Below are 12391 nucleotides of genomic sequence, written 5' to 3' on the forward strand. Positions count from 1 at the left end.
TCATTTTGTCGAGCGAGTGCTACTTATGCCTGATAAGTAAAGTGAAGAAATGAGCAAAATGCTTAGTGTTTTCTGCTTTGCTTAGATCTGATCTAATCGTGGGATGTGATTGGCTGCAAAACGCAAGTTGCTGTCTTAAAGTTTTAGTCTGCCAGGAAAGATCTCACTTTCTCAAGTTTTGAGAGGCTCTGTTGATCCCTGAAGATTTCCACAAATCAAATTCATATAATCTGCCACAAATGGAAGCCATCTGGTAAACATCGGCGTTGATAAGGGAACTAGCAGACTGTGGAATTTCACACTCGACTGAAGACTTTCCTCTGTGATGTCATTTATCTTGCTGTGAATTTGGTGGGGCGAGCCTTGAGCAGGTATTTCCAGTTCCAGGTGAGGATGGAATTGGGAGCCAGAGGTACAAGAAAGCCACTGTCAAATGAAACAGGGAATTCAGAAGAAACCTCTTTACTCAACAGTTTTTCAGGATGTGGAGCTGGCAAGTGCATAATTATTTTGCATATATTCTGCTTGTCCCTTGCCGTGTGTATCTCTCTTGAGAAAGGTGGTGGACTTGTACCTATGATGCGGAAACAAATTCGTGATCGGGTTTGGTTGACTGACCCTGTGACAACTACGTTTGCCTGTATTTCAAAGGCCATTGCTGTAAAGTGGATTGCGGAGAGACCAAGTGGCAAGGAAGTGTACAGGAGTGAGATAGATTGGCTGGTTGAGTGACATTGCAACAACAACTTTGCACTCAACATCAGTAAGACCAAAGAACTAATTGTGGACTTCAGAAAGGTGGAGTCAAGGGAACACACAGCCGTCCTGAACGAGGGGTTAGCAGTGGAGAAAGTGGGCAGTTTCAAATTCCTGGGTGTCAACATCTCTGAAGATCTATCCTGGGCCCACCATATTGATACAATTGTGCAGAAACTACACCAGCGGCTATATTTCATTAGGAGTTTGAGGAGATTGGGCACGTTACCAAAGACTAGCAGATTTCTACAGCGGAACTGTGGAGAGCATTCGGAGTTGTTGCATCACCGTCTGGTACAGGGAGAGGGGTCATTGAACATGGTCAGAAAAAGCTGCAGAGGGTTGTGAGCTCAGCCAGCAAAATCATGGGCACCAGCCTCCCCAGCATCCAGGACACTTTCAAAAGGAGCTGCCTCAGAAAAGCAGGACCTCATCACCCAGGGCATTGCCTCTTCTCACTGTTACCATAAGAGAACAGGTCAGGAGCCTGACGACACAGTATCAGCATTTTAGGATCAGTTTCTTCCTCTCTGATATCAGATTTCTGAACAGACAATGACCCCATGAACACTGTCACACTATTTCTGCTCTTTTTGTGCTACTTATTTATTTAAAAAATATATATAATTGTAATTTATAGTATATTCAAAGTACTGCACTGTACTGCTAGTGCAAAACAATAAATCTCATGACGTAATGATTCTGTGCTAGTGATTTCTATATGATGGTGCCACAGCTAAGGTCTGTCCACATGGAACTCCTAATTCTGCTGCTGTTATTTTACACCAGTAACGGGCTACTCCTTCACAACGTGTTCAGTCGCGTAATGGCATGAACTGGTTGAGATTATCTGCTACCATGTTTGACCAATGTTACTGCAGTAAAGGACAGGCTACGTAATATCATAGCTGAAGGGGGCCACTACTCTGCAAGAAAAGACCCCACAGGCAGGGTGATTTCAGGGTGTTTTATTCTTCAGCATCAGACACCCTGCTGGAAGAACTCGGCAGGTCAAACAGCTTCTGCGAGAGGAAGTGAATGTTTGACATTTCAGGTCAGAACCCTGCACCAGGGCTTGAGCGAGGGGTAGGGGAGTGGTGAGGAAGGACACTAAGGCGATTGGTGGACTGAGGAGGGGTGCAAGATGGAGGCAGGTAGGGAAGGTGAGAAGGGGTAAAGTAGCAGGTGAAGGAGGGTGGGTGCGAAGATGGGAGCCAAGCAGGAAAACAAAAGTGCTACCAGTTCTAGATTCTGAGAAATAAAAGAGGCAAGTTCAAAGTGGCATTGCTGCTCTGTATAAAGGATTAGTTGACTTGATACTCTGAGTGAATGAACTTTGCTTTTAATGGTCCTGGAGGTTTAGTTTAGCAGGGGAATATCCACCTCATTTAGTCAGACCAACGGAGTGGTCACGTTACTGGGGCCCATTCTCTGCGGCCGAGCACCGAGCTTCGGGGGGGGGATGCACGTGGCGCTGTGAGAGAGGAGGGGGACAGCTGCCCAGCCAGTCAACCCTAGCAATCATAGGGTGATGGGTGTTGCAGCAGATTACCCTCAAACCCTGTATAACCTCACTTCACCACTCTCAGTCCTGTTATGGGGTTTCGATACGAAATGTTGACAGTTCTCTCACTCCCACAGATGCTGCCTGATCCATGTGGGCTCTTCCAGCAGATTGTGTGTTGCTCCAGATTCCAGCATTTGCAGTCTCTTGTGTCTCTGTCTTATCCTTACTTTACTGTTTAAAGTGGAGCTTTTGATTGCTTGAGTAAAGATGAACACAGATTGTTGGGAACAGGTAAAGATTGACACATTGGTTCTGAGGCTTGCTCATGTCCCTAACCCAGGAGTCAACATATTGATCGGACATGCTGTGCTCTGGTCGATTGCTTTGTTTTATCGTGACTTTGTTGATTGGAAGTGTAAGTCAAGACACAAAGCTATTAATGGTAGAAGGAGACTAAGCCTGGAGGCAGTGCACAGTGAACCCTCGAGGTAAAGGAAGTGTTAGTAAATTTACACATCAGTAACTGAGGTAGTGGCTCATTTTGACTTGAGTCTGGTGAGCCAGATATTGTATGAGGCTGAAAATTACCATGTTGTTTCTGCAACAAGTCTATAAATCAATTCAATATCAAATCATAATGAAGGCTTGGACTGGCCCTGTGAATGTGACAGGTAGTATTTTCAGATTCACTTCACATTGCTGAGAGTCTCTGCTCACTGCACACGCGCCCCCCTCTACTTTGCAGGAAGAAGAAAGATGGAGGTGATCTATGTTGTAACTTGAACAGATGGGCCCAAAAAGAATGTAAATATTCTGATCAGCTTTGCGGCTGCTCCCCAGAGGAGTATAAAAACCCTCTGGGACAATGAGATACAGATTGCAATCAGTTCATTGACCATTCCGGTAATCCACTGAGTCTCTGCAGCAACAGATAGTGCCCAGGGAGGGCCATTGCTTTCAATGGTTTGATATTCTCAGTCCATTATCACCAGTCATTCCTTTTCTGGTAACCAGACCCAATCCTTTTCTTGCCTTATGGAATTTCAGTTCACAGAGTCACACAACATGGAGAGAGGGCCTTCCTTCCAGCCACTCCATACGTACTGACCAATATTCCCCATCCAAGCCAGTCCCATTTGTCTGCTTTGGCTCATATCCCCCTGAGCCTCTACTATTCTTCGAACTTGTCTTAAATCAGTTCTCTATCCTTCCTTCAACCCTCTCTTGCACACAATCCCCTATCCCCTCCTGTAATGTAACGTAGTTCCCACTCTCTGCCGCTCCAAGCCCTCCTCTCTCTCCTGCTCCCTTCCCCTTCACTCTCCATTTCCCCTTTCTACTCCCACTCCTGCCCCACTTCTTTCCTTTCCCCCCTATTTTTCCCTCCCTCTCCTCTCTCACTTATGCATCTCTCCTTCCCTGTCTCCAACAGTAGCTTTACCCAGGAACCGCCATTCCCTCTGAGCTGCCTGGGCGTGCAGCCGCGCAGTAACTGCAGTGCTCCCACACACACAGCCTCTGTTGCCATGCAGCTGGGATTTTCATTTATGTGATGTTCCAGGCTGTGAAAAAATATTCCTGCTCAGAGCATTGGTTGGTCCGCACAGCTGTAAAATAAATCAGAGGGAGCGTTGCCAGGGACCTTTACTCACTAACCAAATAATAAAATTAAGCACAATTAACTTATAAAAGTTGAAAAGAAAAAGCACTTTGCTAACTCAGATGCTAAGCTGGTTTAGTTACATGAACAAGGCATATACAGTGAGAGTTTAGCTTATTCTGTATTTTTGTTGTACACATTATCAAAGCCATAATCTTACCAATCAATACTTTGTTGGTTCCAGTGTTAAAACATAGACATCCTCTAGTTTCTGGCTGTGTAGTTGCAGACACAGTGATTAGTAAAAAAAAACAGTCTATTCATTTGTCATAAGCAGAAGATACCGTTCATGCTTTAATTGGCCCAGAGAGTGGATATTTAATGAAGGCTATCTTTATCAGTGATTCCAAAGGCTTGTCGATAAACATGGCTATTCTGGCTAATTAACCTTTGAGATTTTCCCATTCTCCATGGTAACTGCGATGTGTGATGGGCTCAAAGCTCTTGTGGTTTCATTCTCTGGCTAACATTGGTTTCACCCCTTACTCACATCTTCTATCTGGAGCAAAAGTAATACTTGTGGAGCTGCACTGCATTTTCACATTGGCTTTTCCTTTTAATGTTCAATATTCTCATAATTACCTTTTCTCCCTTGGAAATCTAAAGAAAATACTGTAATTTTTGATTAATCATTGTTTATCATATCAGCAAACTAATGTAACTGCTCCCATTGAGTGTCATTGAGATTGGAGCTAATTTTTATTTCATAACTAGGGGACTCAGTGGGAAGTCTATGTTAGTAATGTGTTTAAAGTTGTTTTAAGAAGTCAGCCAAAATTGCCAAAGTGTATTGTATTTTTAATAAAACTGGACAACACATTTTTTTTTGAAAGTGTTGCTTCCTCAGAAATCTTTTTTGTTTATGATAGACTGCTTGAAAATGAACACAAATATAATTTCAGACTACTTGTATCACGCAGGAATTAACTTCTATTAAATATGAAGTGTTTAATTGTGTAATGGTGCTGTACTAAGCTAAAAATATTTTGTTGATGATTTTCATTTGTACTCAGTGTCTGAGGCTTCGTGCTTAAGTGCCCAACAATAAGCACTGATGGATTTCATTTGTCCTGAAACTGTTCCTCCATGTCCTTGTGAAACCTTTCATCATGCTTGTCACTAACAGTGCCAAAATTTGCAGGGGAATGCAGAAAATGAATCTTCAGTGACATGTTGCACTTGATGGTTTTGTCAACCAGCTGCATGTAGTTTGGTGCTCTGTAGCTACCAGGAAAATTTTCGACAGCATTCTTGATTGCTTTCCATGCAGTTTTCTCCAGTCCCACTAGAAGTTCTTTGAATTGCCTGTCATTGATGACCTGTTTGATTTATAGACCAACAAAAATGCCTTCCTTTGTCTTGGCATCAGTTATTCTGACTTGAATTATGAATCAAAGTAACAAATGTACATATAGCCTCCGTCGGTTGTGATCGACCATGGGTACACCACTGGTAGCCACTGGTTTGTTGAGCAGCGTCGAGCATGGCTATTGAGGCCGATTCTGGAACAGTAGGCTCTGCCACAGTTGCTGCATGTGTAGGCCGTCGTGGAATTGTTGTCTGCTGTGCTCTCCGCTCCTCAAACTGACTCAGGATCACTCTTTCGCCTTGCTGTAGGTGTTGCTGAAGATACCTCGCCATTTGTTTTGGTCAAAGTAAATAAAGCAATTTCAAAAAGAATAGTGCATGATAGAGAAATTTCATGGTGACTTTCATGATCAGCAGCCCAAAATCCATAATCAGCATACCCAAAAGTAATCAGGAAGCAAAATCTTTGTTGTCCAGTGTAACACCTTCATGTTAGAAAATGGATTAACTTTATGTTATAATATCCTCCCAACAACTGATTTTTCTCTTCAGTATAATTTCCAGCTATAATTTCTCTCTTTTTTGTCATTATTCTGCCTGCATGAAAGGGCATAATTATAATTCTGACTTTAAAGTCTATTTCCTTCCAGTGCATCCATCAGCATAGAATAGTTTTGATTCACACACCCTGACTATTCAAGTGCACCTTTTGTTAATTACTTCTCATAAGTTGCTCAGCCTACATTTGTTTAACGATATTCCTTGATAGGTTAGTTTTTTTCACCACAATGACATTGACTCCTTGGAGGACTTGTCTTTGATTTACAAATCTGTTTTTAGGTTAAAAAAATTGTGCATTTCACCTGATCGATGAAATCTCACTTAAATATTGTGCAGGGATGCAGCACTGTAAATTGACGAATAGCCATACTTCACAGCCAGTGTTGATTTAGTTCATATGTGTGAACATTTTTTTACTTTCCAAGAAGTACTTGTGAAACGTGGTGGCTTTGTTTACGTGCTTAGTGCTGTCAAGTTCATGCGTTGGGTGTGTTATCCAATGAATACATTCTGTGTATAAAGCTCCAGGACCACTTGTGGCCTCTTTTAACCTTCAGTTGTTAATGGCCTGTTACACTGCGTACGGTCCCTCAGTGTCCAGCTGTGACAGGACCTTAGATGGCAGTCCTTTCCTTCTGTGGAAATATTCCTCACTTTGAAAAGAGTCACATTCCTGCCAAAGTCTTGGTGGAATCTGTTTGTAGCTATTTTGATGCCACGTATTCCATTGTGAGGAGGGTGATGCAGTCGAGAAGCAGGATTCTTCAGCATAGTTGCCCAGTGCTCATGTGAAGGGTGTATTGTTCAGAAGCCACGAGTGTATGTAGAGTGATAACTTGGTGAAAGTATGTTTGCTGTCATGCTCATTGATAGCCTCTTGCTCCGCTGCTGTGGGGAAAACCAGCATCACCAAAGTTACAGTGTGTCTGGGTTCAGTAAAAGCTGCTTCACCCGGCCTTACGTTCCACACTCAGCAACTTCGCGCTTTCCTTGCAATCTTGATTTTAAGTTACAGTGTCATAGATTTCGGATGAACTTAAGATCAAGTAGAACAGAATATTCCAGTTTGGAGAGTATCCAGTACTGGGCACTGTGAGAGTAGTGAGAAATTCCTGAATGTACTGGATGTGGAAGGTGTACTTTCGTTTCTCCCAGGACAGATGTGAATCAGGGTGAGTAATGCAATGCAGCCTATCAGGCAAATTAGAAGGGTATTTTGCAGATTTAAAAAGGAATTCTACTTATAATTTCTGTCTGTTTTAAACCTGTTGAATTGTCCCTAGTGTGTTTAGTCACTAACAAGATGATTGCTTTTATTCTTCTTGCAGAAACCTTGTTCCTGCAAACCTGGTAGCTGCTGCATTCCAATCGGTGAGTACAGCTCCACTTCCCTGCGAGTAAAGGCAGTATGTCAGAAACAATAACATTCACCAAAAGTATGGTGACAACACATTTTATATGTTACATGCAGTTTTCAGAAGGTTTTTTTTTAAAGTTGGAACTATTGTTAAATGTCTGACAAATTTAATTAAGAATGATACCATTCTTGCAAGAGAACTTCCTTTCTGTAAGTTAAATAGTCCAGGTAATGGGAGATGGGGAGCATGCAAACCAGCAGGTAGCCAAATTGACAAAGTGTGACTTGTGGCATCCCAGAAGAATATATTTTATGACAGGAAGTATCTATACTGATGGGAGAGGAAGCCACTTAACCAAGTTAGCTGATGTTAGCTAGCAATGAAGGCTGTGTAGATTCACACATGAATTTATAAAACAGCAAAAAACATTGCAGGTTTGAAAAAGCACTTGAATAATCAAGAAGGAGAAAATACATTGAGTGAGGAAGAAATAGAACAACGGACAACAATTTCATCAAGTACGAGAAGAGGAAGAGAGATGTCAAAGTGAAGACAAGCTTCCTGGAGAATCTAGTTATGGGATCAAGGAAGAGGTGGAGGAGTTAGGCAGAGCTTTTGCAACAATCTTTATTGTGGAAGATACAAAGAAGTTTTCATTAATATGAAAAATGTAGAAATAAAGATAATCATAATTGGAAGGGAATTAGTATTGAGTAAACTAATGCAGCTAAAGGCTAATACCTTAGTGTGCACCTTAGAATCCTAAAAGGTGGATGCAGAGGTTGTGATCTTCCAGAAGATTATAGATTTTGGAGAATTGAAAGAGATTGATAAACTGCTAATTTGATATTTTTAGTCCAAAGAGTGGAAGGCCAAAATAGGTAACTACAGCCTAAATAGCCTCATGCCATTGGGAGAATCAAGCAGTTATAGCAGATGGAGTCGGTACAGGTTTGTCCTGTTTTCCTTCTTTCTTTCTTGGCCACTTTCTGACATTACTAAAATAAAATTGACTCAAGTTCAAATAGTGTCTTCATTTAATTTTCATTTTATATCTGTTAAATTGTTTGCGCTGCTCTCATAGCAAAGATTGGGGACTTGTTTTTAGGTTGGAAATGACTTGCAAATTGTGGGGTGTCTGAGGAGGACTGGGTGAAGACTAGCTTCTTCTGTTATCACCCCTAGCAATGCATATTAGGCACCTACCACTCTGAATGTAAAACAAAACTCGCTCGGCGAATCTTCTTTAAACTCCCATACCTTAAACCTCTACCCTCAGGAAGCTCTGGACTTTACTCTGCACGCCCCACTCTACGTCAAAGCTCCAAAGGATTCTGCCATCTACTGAATACTTGTGTATTTAATTTCCCAAAATGCAACACCTCACAGATGATAGACTGAACTTCATCTGCCATTTCTTTGCTCTAATTTCCAACTGTTCAACTTTCTGCTATAGTTTTTAACAATCTTCCCTGCACAGATCAACCAAACTGTTTCATTTCCACAGCAAACTTACCAGTCACATCACCTGCATTTTCACAGTAAAGTAGACAATTAGAAATGGACAAATTGCAAGGAAAATGATCCAGACACCATGTTTTAATTCCAACTTGTTGGTATTAAACTTCTTTAAAAATCCTGCATGTTGAAATGTATCATAGATAAGCAAAAGGGTGAATACCTTTCCTTACACTGGATTTCTTTCCTTGCACCTTGCTTGAGTGCAGGTGCAGAATAAGAAAATAAAGAAAAAGATGTATAATAACCTGCAAAAAAAACTGATTGGCTGATACTGTTTGCAGCTTTCATTGTTCCATGCAATTTATTTTCCATCTATTGCATGTACAGCACAAACACATGTCTTTTGGTCAAAGCAGTCAGTTTGTACTCCATACAAGTCTCTTCCCACATTACTTACCTCATCTCAGCATCCGTCCTTGGAAATTAATAACTTAACTATAGCGAGCGCAAAAAATCCCCAAAACATTTCTGAAAGAGTGAATGATTTTCTTCACCCTATTTTTGGTGTCATCTGAAGCAGTTGGATCCTGTAGATTCCTGGTGATTAGCATTCTTTGTCTATATTGAGCTGAAACATCTCTTAATTCAAATGTTGTTTTTCAGTACGCTACAGATTACAAATGGGTGTCGACCGCTGCTCCCATTACAAATGTAACACCTGGAAATACCACAAGCGTAAAGGTAAGAAGAAGCAACTAACTAAATAGTACTCTCATACTGTTAGTAAGGTACTTTATTCCAGAACTTTTTCCACTCTGTGTCCCACGATCCATTCAGGTAGTGAGCAGAGGTACAGGAAAGTTTACCATGATTTACAATTTGGGACTATTTTCTCACCTAAGTCTGTTGTAAATAAAGCAATAGTTGTCTGGGATTTGTATTTTCTTTGATTTTATGTTTCAGAATATCCTTGAATTTAAGTTCCTTCCTCCAGTAGTTGTCTGGTTCTGTGCTATTCTTTAATCAAATGAGATAACTTCACTCAACTTCACTTGCCCCTTCATTGAACTGTTCCCACAACCAGTGGACTCACTTTCAAGGACTCTTCATCTCATGTTCTTGATATTTCTTCTTTTTGCATTTGCACAGCTTGTTGTCTTCTGCACTCTGGTTGAACACTCTAGTTGGGTGGTCTTTCATTGATTCTGTTTCAGTTGTAATTCTATAGATTTGTTGAGTATGCCCACAAGAAAATGAATCTCAGGGTTGCATATGGTGGCATAAAGGTACTTGGATAATAAAATTTAATTTGAACTTTGAACCAGCCCAGCACCCACAACATCAATAATAATCAAAATTGCTATGATGTCAACTGTCCCATTTCCCTCCACAAATGCTGCCTGACTCGTTGAGTTTGTTTACCTGTCCGCGTTCCAGCACCATGTGTGCGGAGCATCCCTCTTGCATCGCTGTAGTGCCTTTTAATATTAGAAAACATCCCAGTCTACCTGACAGGAATGGCGTATTAAAAAAATCTTACACCAAACCACACAGGAGATAAAAGGACAGGTGGGTTTTAAGGAACATCTAAAGGAAGAGAGTGTTTGAGAACTTAGAGCCTTGGCAAATGAAGATTTGATTAAACTTAATCAGAGAATGACTAAGTTTAGGGTTGCTTAAGGGTAGAATGTGTTCATGCGGCATGAGAAATAAACCTTCCCATGGGAGAGATGCGGTATGTTCTTAACTTGCATGTCAAATTTCTGAGATTTTTATGGATTACAAAAAAATCTCATTAAAGGTTAAAGATTTGTGGGAAGAAATAGTGAAGTTGCAAAATAAAGCCTGTTTATGTATTGCTTTGTTTGCTGTTCAAATGCCCCTGAGCAACTGAGCTGAACATGGCAGAGCCCATGTGGCAGGAGGTCCAGGATATCATCAAGAGAGCAAAGTCATCTGCCGCCCCAGGGCCAAGTGACACGCCCTACAAGGTATATAGAAAATGCCCAAAGCTCCTCTGGAGGTTGTAGATGATGAGGAAGATTTGGACTAAAGGCTCTATCCGACCACGCTGGAAAATGGCTGAAGGAAGCTTTGTTCCCAAGGAAGAAGACTCCTCCACAATCACCCAGTTTAGGCCAATCTCCCTCCTTGATGCGGAGTGCAAGATATTCTTCTTGGTGCTTGTGAGAATGCTGACCTCTTAATGGAGAACCACTATGTCAGCACATTTGGCTAGAAAGGTGGGCATCCTGCGTTTTTCTAGGTGCCTTGAACCCACCTCAATAATCAGTCAAATAATCCAAGAGGCCAGGTAGAAGAAGGGTGACCTAACAGTCGGCTGGTTAGACTTGGCCAATGGCAATGGATCAATTCCACTCATCCTCATCCAGGCTGGCCTGGACCACTACCATATCACACCTAGGGAGATTCAAGCTACGCTTCACTTTACAATCAGGTGGCAAGACTCCCAAAAGGGATTCAATGGCTGTACCAGCTCCCCAATTTTGTTGTCATGGGTATAAACCTCCTCAGAGACGTAACCTAAAGTCCAATGCTGGAGCCCGGCATCCGACAACCTGCAATGAAGGGGTTCAGGGATGACACTGTGACCCATGTCCAAGTAAGGTGGATATTGGAAACCCTGGACAACAAGCTTCCTGGGCTAGGATGACCTTCAAGGCCAGGAAGTCTAGATGTATGGTGATCAAAAAGGGCAGGGTTCAGTCTTCAAGTACAGGGAGAAGTTATTCCATCCATAGAGGACAACCCAATAAAGTGTCTTGGAAAGTGGTTTAATGCAGCAATGACGGATAGCACCAACATCACCGACACTGTAAAACAGACTGAAGTGTGGCTGAATAAGACTGACAAAACTGATAAATTTAAGACATGGCTGTCCCAGCATCATCTTCTACCAAGTCTGCTCTGACCTTTCACAGTGTACAAGTTCCCCATGACCACTGTACAAGGCTTCGAGGGGAAAGTTAACAAGCACCTGTGGAGGTGGCTGGGGATTCCCTCAATTTTTCCTTCAGAAGGGGCTCTACGTAAGATCAGGCCAGCTACAGCTCTGTAGTCTTCGGCAGTAGAGGAGTTCAAAGTGCTAAAGTGTATAGTTGTGTTAACACTGAGGGGCTCTGATGACAAGCTAATAAACCAAGAAAGAGTCACAAGAAGATTGGGCCGAAAGTGGGCCGCCAGCTAGGCCATAGACCAGGCAGTGAGGTTCTTGCAATTAAGAGACATCATCGGCAACCCATGCCTGTGATGGCAAGGCCTCAGATCTGTGCACACTTCCAGTGATGGGGGGAGTGATAGGGATGGATGTAACATGGTCCAGGCAGAGGTACAGGACTGTGGGGACAAAATGTGCTTATCACAGACAGTGGAGTTGGGCGTCACAGAGTGCCTGGACAAAATAGGGTCTTCCCAAGCATAAGATCACTTGGGCAGAGCTTTGGAGACTGAAGCCCTTCCCCATTTCTTTCCTCCTGCTGTCTGTGTACGACACTCTCCCTACACCAGCATAGCTGCACACATCGAGGCTGAGAGAGGGCCCCAACTGCAAGCTTTGTGGTCAGTGGGTTCACCGGCACACATACTGATAGGCTGATAAATAGCTTTAACACAGGGACGGTATAGGTGGTGCCACGACAAGATCTTGCTGTCCCTTGCTGACATACTGGAGTGGGAGAGGTGTAAAATCAGACCAACTGGCAGAGAGGCAAACAGGGCAGTCATTTTCCTCAAGGAGAGGGCCACGCCAGTCATGTCAAA

The 12391-nt window shown here is 42.3% G+C and overlaps 1 protein-coding gene across 2 annotated transcripts in view; it reads left to right on the forward strand.

The window, feature by feature from the left end:
* Nucleotides 1-12391, forward strand: part of slc1a4 (solute carrier family 1 member 4) — a 210337-nt gene that overhangs the window by 154725 nt on the left and 43221 nt on the right. For both annotated transcript variants that reach the window (XM_059986147.1, XM_059986146.1), the window contains 2 exons: nucleotides 7121-7163; nucleotides 9275-9352. In XM_059986147.1, coding sequence (XP_059842130.1) covers nucleotides 7121-7163; nucleotides 9275-9352 — 121 coding nt within the window. The remainder of the gene's footprint in view (nucleotides 1-7120; nucleotides 7164-9274; nucleotides 9353-12391) is intronic.

Source organism: Hypanus sabinus, chromosome 12 (genome assembly GCF_030144855.1).
Source record: "Hypanus sabinus isolate sHypSab1 chromosome 12, sHypSab1.hap1, whole genome shotgun sequence".
Lineage (NCBI taxonomy): Eukaryota > Metazoa > Chordata > Chondrichthyes > Myliobatiformes > Dasyatidae > Hypanus > Hypanus sabinus.